This window comes from Diplotaxodon limnothrissa, linkage group LG19 (genome assembly GCF_057381915.1).
Source record: "Diplotaxodon limnothrissa isolate DT_005_m linkage group LG19, D_limnothrissa_male_GT1.1, whole genome shotgun sequence".
Classification (NCBI taxonomy): Eukaryota; Metazoa; Chordata; class Actinopteri; order Cichliformes; family Cichlidae; genus Diplotaxodon; species Diplotaxodon limnothrissa.
In genome coordinates this window covers 25,327,014-25,351,264 of record NC_140614.1, presented here as the reverse complement: position 1 = coordinate 25,351,264, position 24,251 = coordinate 25,327,014, and the positions used below count along the sequence as shown (strand labels likewise).

At 38.0% G+C, this 24,251-nt stretch overlaps 1 protein-coding gene across 2 annotated transcripts in view; it reads right to left on the bottom strand.

The window, feature by feature from the left end:
- Positions 1 to 607: 607 nt before the first annotated feature.
- Positions 608 to 24,251, bottom strand: part of stxbp6 (syntaxin binding protein 6 (amisyn)) — a 72,934-nt gene continuing 49,290 nt past the window's right edge. The window contains exons 3-7 of one of the 2 annotated variants that reach the window (XM_085343110.1): positions 14,076 to 14,206; positions 13,745 to 13,910; positions 10,258 to 10,356; positions 3,001 to 3,158; positions 608 to 1,729 (exon numbers count right to left, since the gene is read on the bottom strand). In XM_085343110.1, the coding sequence (XP_085199236.1) occupies positions 1,706 to 1,729; positions 3,001 to 3,158; positions 10,258 to 10,356; positions 13,745 to 13,910; positions 14,076 to 14,206 (578 nt within the window). In that variant the 3' untranslated portion in view covers positions 608 to 1,705. The remainder of the gene's footprint in view (positions 1,730 to 3,000; positions 3,159 to 10,257; positions 10,357 to 13,744; positions 13,911 to 14,075; positions 14,207 to 24,251) is intronic. The other variant, XM_085343109.1, reaches the window with a different exon arrangement.

Sequence of the window (24,251 nt, the reverse complement as noted above, 5' to 3'; positions counted from 1 at the left end):
GCCATCAAAGAAGCCAACGTTACGAACAGTGAGCGGATTGAACAACAACAACAAAAAAAGAAACAAACGAAAAAGAAAAAACTAAAAGAAGAAAACTACCACACGCCACTGCTGTTATTGAAGACATTTTCTCCTTTATCAGCATACATATTATAATGACCAACCCAAGTTACACAATAAGCACAAGGTACACAGCAAAATCTCCAGTGTTAAATTAACACTGGAGAGTGTCTATATGGGTCCACACCTCTGAGTGTTAAATACAACACTGTTGAGTGTTAAATTAACACTTTTGACAGTGTTATATGCTTAAAAGTAACCTAGTCAGTTTTGAAGATTAACAAAGACTAACACTGAGCAGTGCTGATTTTCTAACACTGGAATATTTCTAACATTTTGAGTTATTTTCCAGTGTTAGAAAATTAAGCACTGCTCAGTGTTAGCCATTGTTAATCTTCAAAACTGACTAGGTTACTTTTAAACATATAACACTGTCAAAAGTGTTAATTTAACACTCAACAGTGTTGTATTTAACACTCAGAGGTGTGGACCCATATAGACACTCTCCAGTGTTAATTTAACACTGGAGATTTTGCTGTGTATGACTACTGAAGAGTTTAGAGTTGAAATACAGCCAGGATCAGTTTCAAAGCATCCCCATGTTCAGGGACAAATTAGCTCTACAGACACCAAGATAATAGTAGAAGAAGAATTACATGTTGCTTTTTACAGTGCAGAAGCTGGCTTACTGAATTACCCCTGTTAACATAAAGTATTAGACAGAGTAATTCATATACTTTAAAAGCTTATTCTTTAAATGAAATCTTCAAGTACACTTCCCAAAATCTATTCCATGTAGTTTAGGTTGTTTTTCAATGACGGACACATAACAAGAGGGAAAAATATTTCAACATTTTTATATCTTGTCACCCAAACCACTCATCACTCAGTCTCATCAGCAGTTTATGAAATCATATCTTAAACTTTTTTTTAACTAATACTGTTTTGATAGATTTTGAAATTATGGTCCGAGTTTAATGTCCAGAAATCAGAGCAGAAAAGGAAACATTAAATGTCAAACAGAAATGTGATCATCCCTTTCATTCGACTTCCCACTCCCACAAATATCTATTAAAATACAACTTAGGCATCAAATCTAGGCTATTTTTACATATGTGTCTTATTTATATGTTATATACTGGCAGCCAATCCAAAGCCGAGCAATCAGAGGGCGCCCTCACTCATAAATTAAGACTTCATAATTACCGCAGCTCTCATAAATAACCAGTATAAATGGGAGCCAAGCTGTTCCTTAGGAGGGAGTAATTGCCGATGATGATTTGGCAACACGTGTACGCTCTCATTTGTGTGTGAGCGAACGAAAAGAGGAAGTGTCTTGAGTGACTGTCATTATCAAGTAGAGTCATAGCTGTGGCTTGTAACTTTTTTTTGGCAAACAGAAGCATGAAACATTCAGTTGACAGTGTCAAGCAGTTTTGTTTACCTCTCTTCGGTCCCCTGCACGATCCGTCTTTAGGAACGAGAAGCACCGGAGTACAGTAACCCAAAACATTAAAATGTTAACATTGTTAACAAATTTTAATCATATTGAAACTTTTACAAAGAATAAAATCTGGAATCCTTCTCCTGTACAGCAACTGGCGATTGCTGACCCTCCCTTAGCCCAGTTGGTTTTGGCAGTGGTCTAACACTTGTGCTTCATGGCAAGCTGTAGAAACATTTGGGTAGGGTTGAAAGACAATAAAGTGAGAGAATGCAAGAAAAGTGTGGAAGACGCACACACAGAAAGACTACAGGTTGGTGCTAAATAATGAGGAGAATTCTACACATCCATCAAGTGGGGGCAGTAAAGTAGCACACAAAAATGAGGGGTTCGGATTAAAGCTGAAGAGTGCAGCTATGTAGCTGTCAACAAGGGATTGCAGAAGTGGACTCAGACGAAGAGTCAAGGTGACCTACTCGCAGCAGTACAGATGCTTAATGTTAAAATGTAGGAAGAAAAAACCCAAATCCTTCACATTCCAGCCAGCCAATCCATTCTCAAAGTCATCCTCAAACAGAATAAGACAAGACTTTTTATCCGTCTCTAAGGTTACCAAAGCGCTTTCAACTGAGGATTTCAGGCAGGGAACGGCATGAATCTTGATAACGTGCAAGACAAATGACAAGTTTGAAACATGTCATATTTCAAACATATTTCATAACACATTTTACTCGATGCTCATGGCATCAAGTGAAATGGGAAACAAAAATGAAAAATTCTTCGTGGGGGTTGTGCAGTCATGCTCTAAAACCACCAAAGCTATTTCCCTGCTTTTCCCCTGTGGTTATTACAGTTTTTGTAATTTCTCACAGCAGGGAAACACGTCTTTTAGCTGTGAGAGGGCCATGCAATACTCTTCAAATGTCTTTCAATTATCTCACCGTGGCTTACAAGGCGCAATGCATCATTCAACTTCAAAAGGTAGCAGATGGCTTTACTATTAAAGTCAATGATATCCCACTATGGCCAGAAATCATATGCCTGTCAGTGAATGGTGTTGTTGAACAGCAAGCTGCAAACCCGAGGCGTCTGATTTACGATGTTGTTAGATATATGATGATCACAATCAGGTGTGCTCGTTACAAAGCAATACAATATTTGCTCTTGTTTTGAAGTAATAAAAATAAAAGATCATGCACTAATAGCCTCATTAAACAGCATGCAATTAGTTTTCCTGACGACGAAGAGATGTGGGATTGAGGCAGAGTGAGGGAACACCCTATAGAGAACTATGAAATGGAGTCAGTGAAGGGGGGAAAAAATGATTATCTTCACAGAGCAGACATGCTCAGGTTTTGGAAAAGGTTTCATCTTCATCAATAATGACTGGTAATTCTGCAACATCTCAAAGTCAGAATTCCAGCGTACTACATTAAAATAGTAATCCCACCTTGCGGTTACATATTGTAATGCATCTTAGTAACAAATGGACTCACCTTGTGTGCAGTGACAGCAAACTGTTCAGCACTGTTCATCATGTCTGCAGTCCTCTCCTCAGCCCGGCCTAATCGCTCACCACGCTCGTTCAGAGCCTGGCTGGCCTTCTGTACAGCACTCGTCACACTGTCTGCAGCTGAGTGTAGTATACTGTTACCTGCAGATAAGGGTAGGAGAGAAGAAGCAAGCCAAGACGTAGGCAAGGGAGGAAAAAGACAAGCAAATGCAACAACAACAAAAAAGGAGTGAAAAGACAAGGGGAAAAGAGAAGAAAAAATAATGTAAACAGATTAGCTGTCATGAAAGAACTGGCGACATCAGCTCAGGGCTGTGCAATCAGTGACCCTAAGCCTCAGTGTTAATTGTGGAAGACAAAACCATGAAAAACAAAATGGCTTCAAACAGGTGCAGTGTGGGAAGGTGCCTAATGAATTTTCTTCAAAGCTGATTTACTTCAAGGTAGGATCAAGGGAAATTAACCTTTCCCCAACTTGAAAGAATGCAACTGCAACACAAGTAACTCCGAATGTAATGTTTCCTTCAGGAAAGCGGGTTATTCTTGGGGACATTCAGCACTACTTTTCTTCAATTTGAAACTTTCGTGGACAGCTTTGTGATTGCGCTGCCTTTTTTTCCCCCCTAAACTACAATATAATAACGAACAGATATGTGCTCGGCGGCATGGGCTACCCCGGAGACCCGTAGTGGATATAAGACACAGAGCACATCTTCAGATAGCTGTGGCAGCCCTGCGGATGTTTCCTCTGACAAGACATTAATCTACCACACATTGGGAGTGCTGCCATTATGCACTACTATAACAACTAGACTGGGAACAGCAATCTTCCTGCTGTTTTCTTTTTGTGGAACAGTTGCACTGCTATATAATTTGTCATTTTATACTGATGTAATTTAAGGGAAATGTCTGCACTTTTTTTTTTAACATTTTCACCTCATACTGCTTTGTCCCAATTCTCCTGGAGTTAAAATGGAACTTTCCACTCTGTGGTGAGACAGTCCACTACCAAACATCATTGAACAATAAGAAAATAGGAAACGACAATAAAGGCAGCTTTACTGTAGCATAACATATAACACAACTTTGGATCATTCTGTCTTTTTTGGGCATTGATCTGTTAGCAACCATCAAAAAGGTCAGGTGAGTGAACTTAATTAAAAACAGATATAAAATGATAATATATAATATTAAAAAATATGCATATAATCAGGTTGAGCCAACAGCACAGAGTAAAGCTTGGAAGTACTGAATGTAATTAGGCTCTGATAAGCCTGATTCTATCTTTTTCACAGGAAAGTGCAATATAGGTAGTGTACATCCTCTGGCATCAAGGCAGGTAGTCACCTACTTCAGTGATTATATGAGAGCCCAAAAGCAGACAGTGAGGCCAGCTGGTGCTCCTTCAAAAGAAGTTAACTTGACAGTCAAAGCAATTTATGTAGAGATGTATCAGTACTGCAGCACACAGATGGATGTGAGTATAGATGTTTACACCCATTCGTGTGCACACTAAATGAAATGGAAACACACACAAGTTTTCCCTTCAATTTTCTTTAAATTACAGTAAATGAAGCACAGTCAATGTGGCAAACACATCTGGACCTTGGAAGAAAAGAGCCGCATACCTCTTCTTTTTCTATTTAGTATAATGTCTACATTTTAAATTCTGTCCACTGCCAGAGTGCATTTCTACACTTTGTCATTATCATGCACTCCCCATTTGATTTCCTTTTTTTTTTTTAAGTTAAAAAAAAACTTTGCTGAAAATATACTTTCTCCTAGGAAATATATTCTCTTCACTAGAAAGGATGAGACCTTTTCACCTTCAGACAGATTCTTCTTAATCCTCTCCTCCTCCAGGGAAGCCCTGGGACTAATACTCCCTTCATCCTCAATATAACCCCAACACTCGCAACCACCCAACACCATGCAGACTCAATAAATATATCTATTTATTTGTCTCCCCACCAATATCACGTCCCTTTTTTTCCTCTGTTCCCAGAGATGTGTTGCAGGCTGCAACACAGGCTGTAGAAAGTACTCAGATAAAAGACAGGGTGGAGATATTCTGGAGGGTTTTTGATAGGAGGTGCAGTATCAGAAGCCAAATGAAATGTGTAGGAGTAGATTATGTTATGTGGTGCCATCGTTGTGCTGCTCTGAGCCTAGTGTCTGCACTTGAAGTGGAAGCTGATCAGCCACTGTTATCAAAAAAGATAACTTATATGGGTTTTAATTCAAGCTGAAGTTTAAAGTATCTCCTATTATGACACTGATGTCGCACTAGTAAATCTTAAAGAGGAGCTTTTTGTAAAGATTTGTCAATCTGTGACAGCGCTGAATCTGCTAAACCCATGACGCGCCTGTCTCGACAATGTCAAAGGCATTTGGTTATTTTACTCACAGAAATCAACATGATCAGCCAGGGTTTCTCAAACAATGGAGGCTAAAAAAGGCAAGCTGTTTGCTGGCAAAATATTCTAGAAAAATAAAAACTACAAGCAAAGGCAAACATAACAAGGAAGTGGGGTGTGGGGTGGTGGGATAATTCAAAGTCAACCCTTCCTTTTCCACTTTGTCTGTAAGCAGCAGATTACAGCCTGCGCTGCTGTGAGGCAAAGAAAATAACCTGATAGTTATCAACAAGAGCATGTCAGATACACTTCACAAGATGCTGACAGCCAAGTCACATTTACTATTACAATACATGGGATTGATAAGATTGGACACAAAAGATCCATGCTGGAGTGCTTTTAATATTTCAGGCTGTCAGTCTGTTAGAATAAAGCTGTAGGGTATAATGTGTGTGCGGGTGATTTAGGGGAGAGAATGTTTTGCAGTCATTTGTTACGCATTAGCGTGCGCATAACAGCTCCAATGAGATATTATGAATGAGGCTGGTGTTATTCATGCAAATATAAAATGTACTGTCAAGGATGTTGGTAAGTACAGCCAATGCTTAATGCTCAGTTTCACCTCTATCACCAGCATTTTGACTCTGAAGTACAGAATAGCCCATTTTCATCTTGCATAGAGCTTCTTTGCATTTTTCTATTGTGTTAATCACAATTACCAAAACAAAGTAATATGTGAAAAAAAATTTTCACTAATTCAAAGAAAAGTAAAAAGCAGATTAACAAAAACTTAAACAATACTGTGTACTCACAACATTAAAATAAGAATAAAAACAGCAAATACCTTCAGTTTTACTCTGTTAATTTGGTCATGTTTGCATCACACCTGCTTGAAGAAGATCCTTGGCATTAGGGATGTTCATGACTGAATCTTCAAAATGTTTTACATTTGTATTGTAATACAGCATTCATTCTAAACTTCTTAAATTTGCCCAAATCTAAAAATACCACAAAACATTCAAAGTAGCACTGAAACTAAACTAAGGTGAAACATCTTCAAACTGAAATGAGCAAACCCTTTGTAGAAAGTACCTGGAATTAGACTGAGAAAAAAATGAGAACAACTAAAAAATACAAATACAACCATTTTGATAATACAAAAAACTAACTCCGATACCAATATTATCCTATACTCCTGTTTTTAAAAATTAAAGCAAAAAGGTAAAACAAGGTAAACAAGGATGTGTGTGAAGGATGCTATGAGTATAAAATGCATTTTTCTATTGTAACTGCAATTTTCTGATAATAGTTTATCTTAAACTGAATGTATTAACAATTTTAATGTTTTTGTGATAAAAGGACACCTTTCAATTTATTTTTTTGGATTAAAAAGAGTATTGCGGATGTGTGTGTGTGTGTGTGTGTGTGTGTGTGTGTGTGTGTGTGTGTGTGTGTGTGTGTGTGTGTGTGTGTGTCTGTGTGTCTGTGTGTGTACCAGTGGAGAGAACTAAATCAAAGAGCTAAATACATTATAAAGGCCAAAAGAAGCTTTAAACAGAGTAAGTAAAGCTTCCAAGAAATAGAAAAATGCTCCAAAAATTAAATACTTTACATTCTTCTATATGTGGATCAGTCAAACAATGTCTTAATACCTGTCAATGTTTTCCCCAAAGGTTACATTTGTTGTGTAGAAAATGAGCATGGCAGGTAAAGCCCTCATACCAAATGATTTAGACACAAAAGAATGATGTACAAAATGATGGATTAAAATCATAAAACAGACTTCCTAGGAGCCTAAAGGCACAGCTATGCTGCTCCTACTCCAAGATAACCAACCCCCCGCTGCAGTTTAATTAATGCAAATCTTGACATTACCCACCGCAACATAATGAAAATATAGCTGAGGTTCAAACAAGAAGGGCACATCCCCTTGGCTCCAGATGTACACTTATTATTTCTCTATAGCCAGTTATCCAGTTTCTTTTTTAATCCAATCACTGTTCCACACATTCATCCTGCACCTTTTCCCCATGGTCAAATTACTTTCTTCTATTAAATTTTCACCCCCAAATCTCCATTTAATCAAGCATACTCACTCCCTCCAGCTCCTTTAAGTATCTGTACCCGACTTCCCACCCACCTCAGGCAGCACTTACTTACAATAAAATACATACTGGATACCCTGCATATCAAATAACATCACTTTATTTCAAGTTCCAAAATTTTCTGCTTTTTATTTATTCTCCAGAATTCAGAACCTTAAGTTGTTTAGAGTCACACAATATTTATTTCAACCTACGTAAACTCAATTACGTTCTCCTAATTTTCAAGTCCATGAGTTTAAAAAATGATCTTATTACCAGTATGTATGCATCCTACAGATGTGTGCATTAATTCTGGGACGTGAACCCTGAATGATGCCACAACTTGTTTTCATGAAGGCAAAGGACAGACCTTTGAACAGTTGGCCTTTAGGTTAGTCACAGTTAAGCTGTTTAAAAAGTCTTCAGCAAAGTACTAAATCCTAAATGTAACACAGAGCTGCGCCAGCACTGACAGAAAAACAGCTACTAGGTATTCATGAACTGCCTACTCGCAGCAGCATTAATCAGCAGATTAATGTTAGCATCACACAATGCATTACCAGCCATAATTTCCATGATTACAGTCTTTACTAAGCTTAAATGCTAATTTGTAATATGCTTCACAGGAGTGGAGACTATACTGAGGAAACAATTAGGGAAGAAGCACTTTGTCATTGTGCTACCTTTGAACCCCAGATTGTTATTTACACTCTTGAAGAAAAGAAATACATCATATGAAAACTGTTGGCTTTTCTGACATTCTCCAACAAAACACTGTAATCTGAGATTTTACATTTTTATCATTTAAGTGATTACAAAAAACAAACAAACGGGAAAATTGACGAAACCACTGCCATTTATCACAACCAAATCCTTCAATCCAAGGGTTTTAAGATTAAGGGCAAAAGATTAGTATCTCAATAGGGACCAACCTAGGGAACATGTCTTATTTCAACCTTTGACATCCAGAGTGTGCTGTTATCTTTGCTACCAACGTGACTGGTGTCATCATACTGTGATCTAAAGGAATCTCTAAGGCAAAAAGGGGCTGTGTATGCCAAAAAACAGACTACTTGTCTCTAAAGAACTCCCAAATTTCATTACGAGATCTGCAAGGGAAAAGTCTTTGTAGTCTAAAACGAAAGTCTGAATAAAATTACAAGTGCAGGCAAGGACCTTTAATTTAAATATACTGGTCACAGCTTGGAGCTGACCAAAGACAACTTTTCAGCAGAACCTCATACCAACTCAAGTATCAGGGTTTGGGATTACTTCACTGAATCAAATTATGGCAGTGAGTTATTAATACATCATTAAGACTATGAAAAGATGAAATGTGTTATAGAATGGCTTACACAAATGCTCAGACTGCAATGTTGTGGGCAGTGTATGCAAGGAACGCTTCAAACATTTCATTATCAGCACTATCAAAGTTTTATCAATTGAAAGTTAAAGAACCCCTTTACCAGAAAACACCTTGCAGGCAATAACACCTGCAAGGCGTTTTCTGGTAAAGGGGCTGAGGCCAGGGGGTCTGCTTTCTTTTTTCATAAAAAATGTTAATATTTTGTTCAACTTCCAAAAGCTCATGTTTTCTATATGCTGTTCAAGTATATCACCTCATCAGTGAGCCCTGTTTCAAAGAAAAACAATTTCAAACAAATTTAAAAAAGCCAACATTTTGTAATGATTTTTTAAATACACATACTGCACCTCTGCACAGATTTCATTAGTGACCATGTACACAGTTTGTTAGAGGGGCCAAGGACAGCGAACATAACTCATATAACCTTTGGATATAAACTCAAAATCCCTTCCAGCAATGTACATCTCCATACAGGGACACATGCCACTGAAAGCAATGTCTTTGTACTCACTTGAAATGTATAAAACATGGCTCTCTGTACGGCTTTCAGGGAAAAAAATAGCAAGTACGAGTTACAAGTTTGCTCATTCCTGTCTGAATGAACAGTTTATTGTGGTCAGATTTCAAAGTGTAACTACAGCAGAGGGATGATAAATTACAGAAAAAACTGAATCCTTGACTCTTGAGTTAATTTAGTAGCACTGCTGTGCTTTAAGAAGCAATTTGCTGGCGTGGTTAGGCCCAACTTCCAATAACCCTCCCCTAGGAGGGAATAGTTTTTGCAAATCAACACATCTCTTTCCTGACTGGGTGTGTTTTTTTGTGTTTTTAAATGTAAAACTGTGCGGTTTAATGAGCATGAAAATGTTTTCTATCACATTAATCAATACTTACACTGTACATATGGTAAATTAAAACCACAAGCCTTAAATTGTATCTCCACCATTACAAAAAAATTGGACAGAATTGTAAGACTTGTAAAAACATGCTGAATCACTTTACTCATCTAGTGGTGCAGCACCTTACTAAGAGACTGCGTTGCTGGCTTTTACTTCAATTTGTGCCCATTTGTTCAGTTATTAGCAAGAAAATGAAAACACACTCCTATTGTGTCGACATGAGACCAAGGAGACCAACAGGAGCCTTTATATGGTAAGGTAACGACCCCCTTTTGATCAATCACTTGGCAATGGTGGGAAGGAAAAACTCCCCACTTCATGAAACCTCCTGCTCCTTCCTGAGCAGCCATCAGCCATGACCGGTTGGAAGTGATGGGAGGAAGACAAGATACTGTAGTTCCTCAAGCCTGGTGATAAGTGGAACTCATCACTGATTAATAGAAGATATCTTTTCTGAGGTCTAGGTCATATCTAGAATTGGGTGGAGCAAGTTATTCAACTATAAGGGGGCGGGACTTTTAATTTAGCGCTTACCTCGTCTTAGCAGATGACCTTGATGTGAAACAAATTCTTTCCTCCTTCTGTTCAAAAAGACCTTGCAACGGAAAATGACTGAACCTACATCTTGGCCTTCTGTGACAAGAGAATATCAAAAGTCATGATCAGCTTTGTTAAAACACGCAGGTTGGAATTGGATGAGAGGGACTGGATTATTGTGTTAAGCACACAAGTGTTCAGTTCTTTTTTTAATAAACTAATGCAGTTAGAGTTTGGTTATGTATAAATGGGTCACACAATTAATCCTGTATAAAATGTATTTAGTGTTGAAGAAATAAAGTTTAACGAAAAGGTTTGGAAACACTTTGGAATTACAAATATTTTCAGCACTGATCATTAATGAGCCATAAAATGTGGTCTGATGTTTGTCCAAGTCACAATTATAGACTAACACAAATTTGCCTAAACTAATGACACACAAACATTTGTACTTCATAATTATTAGCAGCCCAAGCTGGAAAAATTCAGTGCCCCCGGCTACAATTAAGGCGTAAAAATTCAAATTACTGTCAGTCTGGTTTTTTCGAGGAAAAACTGTTTGTGTAAATCATGGCTCAGTCATAAAATACTGACACAGGGCAAACAAAAGACAAAGAAACACTGACAGTTTCATGCATCTCTGTGAACAGTTTCAGATGAATGGCTAAAGCTCTTCTGTATGGAACTTGCATGTTCACCCTGTGCAACACAACAGCTCTGACACTGAACCTTTTTATGCATGAATACCTAACACTGTTCGAGTTGCAAAGGTCATGTTAGAGGAAGCATTAGGTTTGAACTCTGCAAATGTTGAAGAAACACTGACGCCGAAACTGCATTAGGCTAACTGCAAAAGATTTCCATTCATTCTCATGAAAATATGCTTGGTTTTTGAGGTGAAAACATTCTTAGAAATTGCACATAATGGCACCAGGTGTTCGCGTCTCTCTAGAAAAGTCTTAACCCATCATTTCTCATTAAGGGAAATCATTAAACATTAAGTGGAAAAACAGGAGAAGCAAAATTAATTCAGAATCAACTCACGAATACATGCCAGTTAGACAGGTGGGAATTGGAGTCCAACATCGTATAACAATGTGGGCAACAGCCCAACTCGGCACTGATAACAACTCAATTAGCACACTGGCTGCTTTTATTTCTGCACTGATTACATGCCTCATCAAGGATCAAAAACATATGCCCATGCATCTGAACCGTAATGTTCTGAGAGAAGGCTTTTAAAAAAGATAGGAAGAAACGAAAAAAGAATATAAAACATCTAACAAAAATATAAATATACATACAGGCTAAGGTTCAAAGTTGCTCAAGATCTAAATAACAAATAAAAAAAATGCAAATGTAAATGAATCATGATATGAAATCTTTCAATCACTTTAATTCGTCACTACATCATTATCAGACTAAACATCATTTGAAATGATGGTTGTGTTAAAAGGCACTGCATGGATAAGCAGTATTTACATCCGTTTGTTACTTTCAATGAACTTTTGTAGTGTCATGTAATCATCATCAAGAAGATGTTAAACAATGCTCAAATGCAACCTGACATTACCTTTTACATTTGGGGTATGCATGAGAAAACACTTTTTACTGTGCATTAATATCATGCTTTACCTTTGCCATCTTTAATGACAGCACATCACACCATCTGCAGGAATGCAAATCAATATATTTGCATATGCACTGCTTTGGAGCTTGATTGCTACTAACTACTAGCAACACTGGAATTATCTGCCTCACATTTCTACCTTTGTCTTTATAGGACTCTGCCATCTCAGGTATTGCTGTAGTTAGTCTCCCACAGTTATGGTCCCACACCTGAGCAGCGTCATGATTTTTGTTTTGCACTGGTGTGAGACTTAAACTGGAGTGGACAGGACTGGCAGTATCCTCTTTGTTCATTCTGTTATGGTGAAGTTTTTGATCCATCACGCTAAAGCTTCCTCTACAGATGATGGTTACATATCAGATTGCTTCATGGTCAATAGCTTCTTTTACAACTACCAGTTTGGCATGTACAAAACTGTATTTGAAATAAAACTTTATTACAAGTATTTATATCATGAATACTATACTATTTATATCAGAGCTACACTCCTCAGATTTATTAAACTTTGTATGGTAAAATCAATGCTACAGTGCATTGTAATTTTCTAAAACACCGCAGGCATGTATTTGATATACAACATTTGCAGTACATAATGCATCCTACTCTATGAACCCTGGGTTAATGCTCTTTGGTACACCACTACCTTCCCACCTACACATACAAAGTACATCCCAAGTTCATTTGAAGAGAGCTAAATATGAGCATATATTTCAGAGTAGGAGGAAAGTCATGGCAATATAACAATGCTGAGAAGAACTGGCAGGTTTGTCATCAATGAATAGATGATGGGCTCCCACGCACAGTAAGAAAAATGGGAACAATACAAATCTGAAATTAACTACAGTGTCATTATACACATAATTTATATTTCAGTCATTAGTCCCTACATTCTACTATATGTCCGATAACACTTTTTAACTTTTAACCTACAAATTCACAAAACTGGCCCTTTCATATCATGAGGCGACGTACATAAGGAATACCACAAATCACAGGAACTCTCAGTCATTATTATTTATAGATTTTTCATAAGATTCACAATCAAAAAGTCCTGTTTTTCAGAAATATCTATTTCCGGTAGCAGATTTCTTTATGGGTTGTGCAGGAGGACACAACACATGGGTCAGCTGGGGAATGCGTTTTCATAAATATTTCTATGAATAATACAATAGGCTGAGCAGTTCTCAAAGATGAAACTTGGAGGCAAAAACAGATCAATATCTGATTAAGCCACCCAGGATGCTGCATTGTTACCATCACCACAACCCACCTACAGTAAACAAACCTCTTACGGCAGAGAAATTACCAAGTATGGTGAAAACATTTGGCAGCTGATTATGCAATGACTCGTTTGATCAGCACCTCCTTGCTTGTTAGTTGGGCATGAAATACACTTTTTTAAAAAAAACAAACAAAAAAAAAAAAACAGAGGTTAGTGTTCAGTTGAGTGTTTGCTCACTGATTCAATACCAGTGTCAGAGTTATTTTAAAGGGTAAAAATCATTCAAAAACAATGATTCTCATCAGGCACACAGCAAAATGTGTTAAAATAGGAAAAATTATTATTTAGTGTTCTAGTGTGTGTTTATATGTGCTGTATAACCAGCTGATCTGTGCCAGACGCTTTGAGTCACAACTGATATATTTCGTTGGACATCCTCTTTGACCTCACGTCAGCAGAGCGCCCAACAGATGCTGTGTACGAGGAATAAGCATGCATTTTCATACACACCAGGTGCTGTTTGTCATCATACGTAATTAGATTCAGACTGGCTTACAGCACAGCATGATAGCAGCGAGTCTGGCGCTGTAGAGCCAGTGGATTTTGAAAAGTTTTTTTTTTTTTCGTCTTACCCCCTAGCAGTTTGGACTGACAGTTGACAAACTCTGGCTTCCGTGCTGAGCTGTAACGCTGGCAGGTGTGGTGGAGAATCTGGATAAAGGTGCACTTCTCCCCTGATGAACCAGCAACCCACTGATCGAAAGCGGTATCAAACATCAGGTCAAACTCCGGACAGTCCTTGGAACAGCAGTGAAAGGGAGACACCAATAAGAAGTGAGAGTGTGTAGTAAGGGAAAAGGAACAAGAAGTAACTATAAGAAAATTGAGAACGGAGTACATAGCAACATGCTTTGAATTAGCAATACTTGTGTTCACTGGGAAAGGAGAAGGGAAATTACATACTTTGTTGGGGTCAATGCCGTTGACCTGCCGTAGCTGGTCAATTGTCCACTGTGACCTTTTTACAAAGGCAGATGATCCTTGGAACTGCTTCACCTTTGTGATTGAAACATGGGATGGTTTCTTGTTCGTCACTGTAGAAACAAAAGCCAAACAAGAGTAAGGCCTAATGGAGCAATAATTAAAACAACATTAAATTTCAGAGTACGAGGTTTCTGTGTAACCTGTAGACCCCATGCACATGATTCCCAGACAAGTTTTGATTAGGAAAATTGGACAGCTCAGGTCATCACATGTGGAATATTAGTCAAGCAAAAGTCACGAGCTTCCTTTCTGTAGGCGGCAGAAACAAAGGGATCCATTAACAATGATTACTTCGCTTCTAGAGCCAACAGCAACAGAGACCATGATAAACATTTCCTATTAGAAGACACAGCCTAACCCTGAACAGATACGCCCTGTAAACATGGCTTTTTTATTATTCATACCAATCTGTGTGCAGTAATCTTATATACAGTAAACTGCGCTATAAATTTCTGTTGTGCTCTAACAACATAATGCCATATTTTTTACTACACTACTTTGAAAAACATAAAGTCTTGGCTATATTGTTTCTGTCACCAGAAAACAGTGTGGGACACAGCTCCGGTCTCTGCACTGATGTGATGTATTTCTTCTGCACTGCTGACTAAAACTAATTGAAAGACATAATATGAGCTCGGTGGGGGTGGGGTGAGGGGCATTTAAACAACTCGCCAAAAACAAATGAATAAAATATAATCTAAAAGTGCTTATTAGGTGCTGGGGATTTTTTAATCAGTAACTTTAGTATCTACAAATCAGAGTTAATTGCCCAGCTGGTTGATAGCATATTCTTTCAGGTATTTTATGTGTAGTTTAGTATATATGACTAAGGCTTCACTCAAACTCCTGTCCTCAGCTTCCCCTCCAGTTATCCAAGCATTGCAGAACATATGTTTATATTGCACTTCTGTGTTTAACTGTAGGTTGGCATTTGAGAATAAGACCACCAGATTTCTGTAGCGCGTCAAGGCTTTTAGTTTGGACAAAATGTTCAAACTAAAAGACTGTATTTTGGAGCTCTGTGTCATTCTCAGGGACAATTGGTCCTGCGCTGCTTTTTTAACCCAGGCAGCAAAGGTCTGCTTCCGCTCTCTCATATCCTCCATTGTGTCATGTCAGAGAGATGGAAGTGTGTGGGTCACTTTCTCTGCATTCTCTCCAGTTTTTTACCCTACACTTCTTTTAAAAAAAACAAAAAACCCCAAGACTATGCTGTTCCATTTTCCCTGTTGTTCTGGTTCACTTTTTGAAAGACTTTCCACACCTGTTTCTGGAAATGGAAAATAAAGGTAGGGCTGAATGTCAGGCCAGTAAGCAAACTCCCATGAGATGAGAGATCTTTGGATACGTTTTGTGTATCCATTTAGACAGCTGCAGTTCATACTTGAGTTGCTGGCCCGGGTGGAACAGACAGATAGATGAAGACAAGCATTTCTTCTTCTTTCCTACAACACCTTCCTCATCTTTTCTTTGAGAATTTCAATCAGATAAAGAATCACAACCATGATTAACAGATGAACAGAATGATCACATCTGTCTTGTGTCACAGTGAAGGCTAATAGGAGCTCTTGAAAGCAGAAAATTTCATAAAGCAGACGACAGGCTCGGTGTAATGAACCAATGTGCTGAAGGGTAGAAATGCAGAACCTAAGGTCATTCACTTCCCAGCGAGAATAATTTATCTTTTACTTACACTGGTGGCAGATGATAGGCTATAATACAGAGCCACTACTCTCCTCAAAATTATCAAGTAGAAATTGTAGAAAATGGCCTACTCGTCATGGCGCAGGAATTAATCCTTATTTTCTATTATCAATGAATGTCATTTTTTCCCCCCGAATTAATTCAAATGTCCTTTCTAAAAAAAATGTAATTTCAAATTTATATCCATCTTAAAATGGGGAAAAGTGGGTTATCCTTATCTTTTCAGCATTTTGATTAATACGGTGCAAAAATCTTAAGCCACTCTTCATTTCTCTGTGCTCTGCTGGAAAATGGGAATGGTGCAATGATATATTGAAATGTGAAACATACACTGAAATCCAGTGTATTGGGCAAAGATTCAATGGCAATGAATTTGAAAGTCAGTATTTGGTTTAAATGCCTTCAACGCAGCCTGAACTGTCTTAGGAAAGTGTTCTTTTAATTTCTTCAGGGAGTCTTCAGGAATAGTTCTCCGAACCTCGTGACGGACAAAGCTCCTTTTTGGATGTTGGCTACTTTTTGTTCTGTTCTCTCTCTAGATGATCCCACAATGAGTCGATAATGTTGAAGTCTGGGGAGGTCAACAGGGTCAATGGGGAGGTCAATGCATTACTTAGTGTTCCACTGTGCGTTTTTCTATCCAGGTACTCACTTACTGCATTGGCAGTGTGTTTGGGCTCATTGCCATGATGAAAAATGAAGCCAAGCAGATATTTTACAGATAGCATTGCATAACAATAAAAATCTCTTCTGTGTTTCTAATTTAATCAATTTCGTTATTTCCCCATGTAGCGTCACATGCATCTTCTCAAGTCCTGGGTCAGGTCTTTGTTATATTTTTCTTATTTCTCAAGGGTATGACTTTTAAAATCCTGTTCACCTGCTGTAAATAGTTTTTCAGGCCTGCCACCTCTTCTGTTCCCTTTCATTTCTCTTTCTCTTTTTTTATTTTGTTTAAGGACACAATGCACACCCTGCTGAGACACAGGTCAACAGGTCTTTCAGAATCAATTTGTTAGTGCAAACATTCTTTGTTGTTATTGGCATTTTCAATAGATTTAACCAAAGAAATGTGAACGAATGTGATTTTGCAATAGATACAGTTCAAAATTGGTCAAGTTTTCTGTTATGTGAACACAACACTGGTCCATTTCCCTTGAGTTAGGTGCCTTTTTTATGCTTGAATGGTTCACAGGTCATAGGCTCCAGCGCCCCCCGCGACCCTGAAAAGGAGAAGCGGAAGCGAATGGATGGATGGATGGATGGTTCACAGGTCAGTGTTAAGTGGAGTTACAAGGACTGGACTAAAATTGAGCCAATGTTCAAAAGATTTTTTTATTAAACTTGAATTTTAGATGCAAATACAAAGAAATTAAGGTTGGCTCAAGATTGATAAATTACTAATCTATCAAATGTTAAGCATGATCTGTCTCTTTATTTGGCTGAAGATGCCAAGCTCCACAATGAAATGTGACTAGAAATCCTTTTCACAAAATGTATTCTGACTCAAAGCTGAACAGTCAGTCACAGCAGGAGAATGCAACATGCTGAAAAGACACCAAACACATACACCAACAGTAGCTTTACAATATACTGAAGCAGCCACTGATGTCAAGGCTCATTGATTGTAAATTTCTGCACCCACAGCATACTGTGTAGAACACAAACGATGATAAAAATAAAATCATGTATATGAATGAGTACGACCCCTCAAGCCTGAGCAGCTCTGACTGACACATTCTTGCATATACACTGACAAATCACTGGCTTTTCTAGTCAGGCTGCTTTCAAAGTAATCACACTGACTCCAGGATTAGAATAACGCAGAAAAAAAAATTATATGTCACATGAGAAATGCACACCAAATGCATACTTAATCATCCCTGGTTCACATGAAGAGGGGAGAAAAATTACAGCAAATTTAATTGGGTGGCACTGTACGATGACATTGCAATGTGACTGAACTACTGAAATGTGTGAAAGAGAGCCGCTGTCTCAAGGCCATGGAGCTAAATTGTCAAGGCATCAACACAGAGATCTTAATCAAACTGCCAGACACCTTTGAGCCTCTCAAATCAATTTCATATTCAGCTGTTGACTCCCACCTTGTCTGAGTGGCTCCCTGGAATATTAAAACAATTACTGAAAGTTCGAAGAGCTGGCGTTATTGAAATAGCAATCAAGGACGAGAAAACCTATACTGAAGCTCTTGTAATAAATGAACTTTAAACTGCTCTCATAATAAATATATTCACTTAGACACCAAGTCTGGAGAACAGCACACTTTAGCAAAGTAAAAAAAGTAAGGAATTTATGAAGCATGTTGAACCCATTTTATCAATACTTAATATCCAGTGTCAGTAAGCTTGTCTTTTTGTACAGTATCATGTATCACTGTTCTGCTGATTATAAAACTAAAAAAATGAATTTTTTAGATGAGTGGTTATGTTGGGTTTCTCAATTATTCTGTTCACTGAGTTTGAGTTATTGTGATAATACAAAGATGGATGAATACATTATCCCTTCCTGAACATAAAATGAACAATCTGTAATGTGATCCATTTCTCTCAATTTTACTGCAGGAGTCACACCCTTAAAACATTATTTGTATCACAAGCTGAGACCGAACAAATAACACCTGACTAACTAGTGCAAGTAAAAGCCAAGAGATGACCACAACCACTGAAAAGCAGCCAAACACATTGTTTCTATGTGGGCTGGCTATCAGAGGAAGGCCATGCTGAGGTTCCTGTCTGACTATTTTCTCATGCTCTGATGGTGACATGCTTTCACTTCCTCCAGTGGATCCCTTGTTGTGTTTGGCTATGTGCAAGTAGTGCTGCCTGAAGGGAAACCCGTACTGTACATTTCACCGACTGCAGAGATCAGAGGAAAAATTCCTGGAATCAACTTAACTTCAAGGAAACATGACCCCAGCTGTGGTTGTTAATAGAAATGTGAGCATGAGGTGGTGTTCTGGCACAGGCTGTAAACGACATAACAGATCATGCAATGATTGTGTGCATTACCGATTGCATATTGGCATTGTTGGAAATATCAAATAGAGTACTATGAAAACAAATGTTATCCAGAAATATTTTGGTAAACTAACAACATTATAACAGCTGGAGAAAATGAAAAGAGCAGACAACGAAGTGCCACCCACATAGGCATAAAATTAAAACCTTCCTTCCCTTATAAAAACACAGCATCATCTTCATGTCAACACTGACACTTATCAAAAGCGTGCAGCCAAAGGCAAAGAGCATCAACAGTTTGGCCCAGCACAGCAAAGCTTTGAAAACTAAAAAATCTGAGAATAACAAAAGATCACATCAGATATGGAAGATAATGTGCACAGTCTGGGAAACGCTGTGTTGTAGTCGAGTGTTTCATCACTCACCCACCAAGAAGAATCTAAAGTGTAGCTAGATGAGACACTCAGCTTCGTCCATAAACAAAATTCTGTCTACTTCACTTTGTACTGAGAGGCTGTAGTCATCTTGTTATATAGTTGTTATATCAATGTCATGATGTTTTTAATTATTTCACTTCTTTGTTTCCCTTCTTCAAAGAAACCCATTGCAGCATCCATCTCAAACAGGTCGGCTAAAGACCTCTTGAAAATGAGGCTCTTTCCATCAGCAGTCAATTGTCTATTTACTCCAGCGTTAGGCACATGCAGTTGCCATAGCGATTTACATTTATATGGCAGAAAGAAAGAAAAGACACTCTAGATGTCCATGTGCAAGTTTTTGACACAGTCATTGATACAGTAAGAAAAGCTAATGGATGCTAATTGCTGGACTACAAAGAAATACAGCGCAGCAGTTTGTTTGTCTTGGCTTGGGGCTTTTCTGTTTGTAACAAAAGAGTGCTCTCCAGGGATAGATGATATACTAAACATATGACGCCACATTAGTCATTATTAAACCCCAAGGCAACTAAGAAAAAAAAAAAAACATTGGGAAAAAGTTCAAAACTTGTTTATCACTGTTTAAACGCATAGTTTTCATTTATCTCAGCAATTAACCTTTGGCATTTTTCAGCTGGGTGTTTAGCTCATTTCACCTTTAAACTGTCTATTACAATACACCCTGCTCATTCCCCTCTTCTGCCTTCAGAACTTCGTTAATTCTTCATGGCAGCGATTTAATGAAGTATCTGAAACATTCCCCAAAGATTCTGGAAAAGGTTGACGTTGCTGCAGACTTGTTGGCTGCACATTCATGATGTGAATTTCCAATTCAGACCACATTCTGCTGTTGTTGCCTATCTGCTGCAGAGTTTCATGTGTTGTCTGTTTAGAGATGGTCTTTTGCATACCTTGGTTGTAATGACCAGTTATTTCAGGTATTGCCTATCAGCTTGAAGCTCTCCGACCAAGCTCCTCTCACTTCATTCTCTACACTTTTGGTGTGTACTCATGGTGTGTACTTCAGCAGTCCATCGTGACCATGCAAATTCACCACGTTCCTGCCATGCGATTCGTTTATAAATGCGTTAACAAGCCGTTAATAGTTGTGACTAATAAAGTGACTCATGAGTGTACGTGAACTACATATTTCATAACAAGAAGATCTATATTTGCAGATTAGGGGTTTCAAATACTGGACCATCCTCTTTCTTGGTATCAAGAATGAAAGGTAAACATTTAAGCAGTTTGGTCAACAGGTTCAGTTTTGTTGTTTTTTGTTAGAGCTGTCGTCTGAGGGCATGTCTAAGACTTTTTTCTCCATCTGGGTCCGTGATTACAGGTCTATTTTAAAGCTGCCCCCACTTTGCTCGAGTTGGAACACACTGTGATCTTGAGAAAGAAGCTGTCACGCCAGTGAACCACTGCACAGGCTAGACTGGCAACACCAGCCTGAAACAAAGGCCTCTATAGTCTATTCATGGCTTTGAAAACAAAGTCAGTGCTGTTTACAAGTTCTTCTCAGTCATGACGGTGCCATAGCAGTGACAAGGCACCAACAGTAAAAGGGAGACCATATGATGAATATCGGCTATACAGATTAGCTTTCGACTCTTATCAGTGACAAGTTTCTCACACAACAGATACAGACACCATTAGATTAACATCGCACAAACAATAAAGCAGTTCATCCCATGACAATAGTATTACAATAATGCCCTTAATCACAACACAGATTCAGTTTTAAGTGACAAAGCAACTTGTATGACTGAAAATATTTTATTGCTTGGGATGTTACAATAGCAGAAATGCAATAACATGTTTTTTTTTGTTTTTTTTTTTTTTTAAACAACTCTGAATAGGTATCTGATATGTCTATACCTGCTAGTGTCGGGTCCCTTGCTGTCTAAAACAGCAAACAGGAGACCAGCATTTATATTGGGGAAAAAAATACAACAGCGCACCACTTTCAGGTCTGCTTAAACTGAATGTTAACTAGAGAATGAATGGATAGCATTTATATAAAAATGTGTGCATCCATCATGTTCAAACAATATGTTTGAAATAAAACAAGTGTCCTTGTTAGAAGGAGCTTCTGAAAGTCAACTTGTTCTTTCATTTGAGCTAAGAATTTCAAAGCCAAATGAGCTTTTTAAAAAATGCACATTGTTGTAGATGCTTCTTGCCTGGAGTCGCATCTGTTATCCAGCCAGTTATAACACTTACCCAAGGACAACACATTAAAAGGATTCCGGAGGCTTAACAAATCGTGTGTCAGCTATTCAAACCTCAAACTCTCTTCAGAAGCACCAAAACTTCTTTAGTTCAGTTCAAATCAAAGCCACTGAAGACGTTTTCATGAGTATGGCTGAACTTTAGGCTCCCCTTTTGTTTTGCAAGACTACAGAAATTGATCATCTTCTGTGTGTAATATATGCCAGTTTTTTTCTGTTCACGCAAAGATATACAGGCAGGTGACAAACGAAACAAAAACAAACATTTGACCAGATTGTTTTATGCTTGGCCGGCAGTAGAGCAAAGGCAGTCCATGCATTCATGGACATCCCGCCTACCTGCAGTGTCCTTGCCGTCAATGGAAGCAGCATCAAACATACAAAACCTAGAGTGAAATCAGGAGTTTCCACTGCAGACACTGTCTGTACGTTTCATGTTGTATTTTTAATCTTTGATTTTTTTTTTTTTTACCACACTTCTTCCATTCCGGGTGAACTACGCTGTAACCGAGCCATTTGTCAACTGCATGGATGGAGAAAAATGAAAACCGAACGCAGATGAACACATTTTGGGGAAATGATACTTAATAGTGAAGCGATTCAGTGCATTTGCTATGCTGTGAGAGCATTTTGCTGCCATGCCTTGAATGCACTTGTGTCTGCAGAGAGGATGCTTCAAAATGATCGCAAAAGAGCACCAAAGACCATGAAGACCATGTTGTTCCAGAAGCAATTTCAGGAAAGTAGTACACAGTGTACTTTCTGTGTACTACTTTCCAATAAAGTAACTGAAAAAGAAAAACATTATCAAAAAATATTAAGTAAAAGAAACCCATTTTACTTTCCATAGCGACAGATCAGAGCAGTTGTCTTTTTCATCTTCTCTCCTACTCCTGAACACATCCAGGGAAAAAACCAAAGCCTCTTGTGAGGTCTGTATTCCCTTGAGCTCATCCACCACCCACTGCTCCAAGGACTCCGCTATTCAGGCTAGGCTCCAATCCACATAGCAGACATTCCTCTGGAGCCAGAAACCAGGGATACAAGGAAACATTTTATTACAATGAGGCCTTACCTACAGTGGTGATGTTATGGGATTTAAAAAAAAAAATTATTCCACATTATTCCACTTTGCTGAAAAAGTAAGAAGTGCGCAGCGAGAGTGAGGGAGATCATAAAGTAAGGTCGTCAGGTTTTGTAATACATTCTCATATCTCTGTGTAGAAAAAGATAAAACGCATACGAAATGAGTTGCATGTGCCAAACCTTCTGGTGCACATTAATAGGCAAAGACCTCATCGCAACCCAATCTGCATATCGTCACACAATAGCAAGAACCGGTATATCAAACAGTCAAAACAAGGCACATTCCTCCACACTTACTCCTTCAGGATTGCCTAAAATGATTTCCCTGGAAAATATGCGCTCAAAGTAAAAACATCTTGTGTCAAACTTGGGTTCAATAAGATCTGACAAAATTCTTTATTTAGTAATAACCGGGTTGTGAGCCCAGATGAACGGTGCGTTCAGCTGAAATCAAATATGTTGTTTATGATCCTGAGACACCTCTTGAGGAAATGCTGTAAAACCACCAGTTTTATTATGTAAATCGTCCTCTTATAGCAAGTCCAGCTTGCTATAATTTTATCCACTGATTTTAGAAATACTAGAGTATTTATTACTTGTCTGGGTAGTCTGACTTTCTATTCTGTGATTGTCCATCAGCTCCTTAAGTTGCTCACAGCTGAAATGACAGTTTGATTTGGATTAAATATGAGTGAGTCAAGCAAGTGTATTCTACCTTTGGCACTAAAAAGTGAAATCAAATGAATCAAAATAGTGTTTTTCAAGCTTGTTGCCAGATTTCATTTCCCAGCCCATCTGTTCTCTTTCAGACAAGGTTTAGTAAAGCACTGACTGTGTGCAACATTGAAAAGCAGGTGTACACATTACTGCACTTCCTCCAAATATCCAAGAACCCATACTGTTCACTCTTCGTACACTTTTAAAAAAGCTATAAGGAGAAAAAGGAGAGGAAAAGACAACATTCAAAAGATGATTTTTGTCTGATTTTTTTTTTATTTTTTTTTTTTAAATCTAAAGTACAAGTATGCCAAGTACAATGCCACAAGGTTATTTCTTTCTGCTTTGATACACCGTTTACTTGTTATAAGATTAAAGCTAACAAAAAAGGGATTGGCATTTGTTTGATGTTCCCATTTAAAAAGGGTGTGTAGGCTTTTGTTCAAAAGTATAAATCTTATGTACAAGCATATCTACAAGTTGTATGTGAATCCGGATGTGGTGTGACACCTGGATCTGTGTGTGTGTGCATGAATTTATGCGGTTCAATACATCAGGAGTTTAGATTTGGCTTGTACTGATGCAGACAGGATCCTTGCTAATTATGTGGCTACAGGTTTTACAGAGTAAGGTCAGTACATGTCCACAAAGTCGAAAATGTAAATCTACATGTAATATTTTCACTGTCAAATATATTTTAGTGGGGCTTATTATACTGCATGAATACCATAGATGAATTTTGAAAATTGTAGTAACCACAACTGTCATAAACACAGCTAAAGAAACTAAACAATTAGCAAATAATGCACTTTGCGCAGAACAGAAGGCTCCATTATGTATGTACAACAAAGCTCATGAGTTATTAAAATGGCATTTTTAAATTAAGGCAACCTGGAGTAGTAAATATTATTTTAAATAATTTAATTACATTTTTATAAT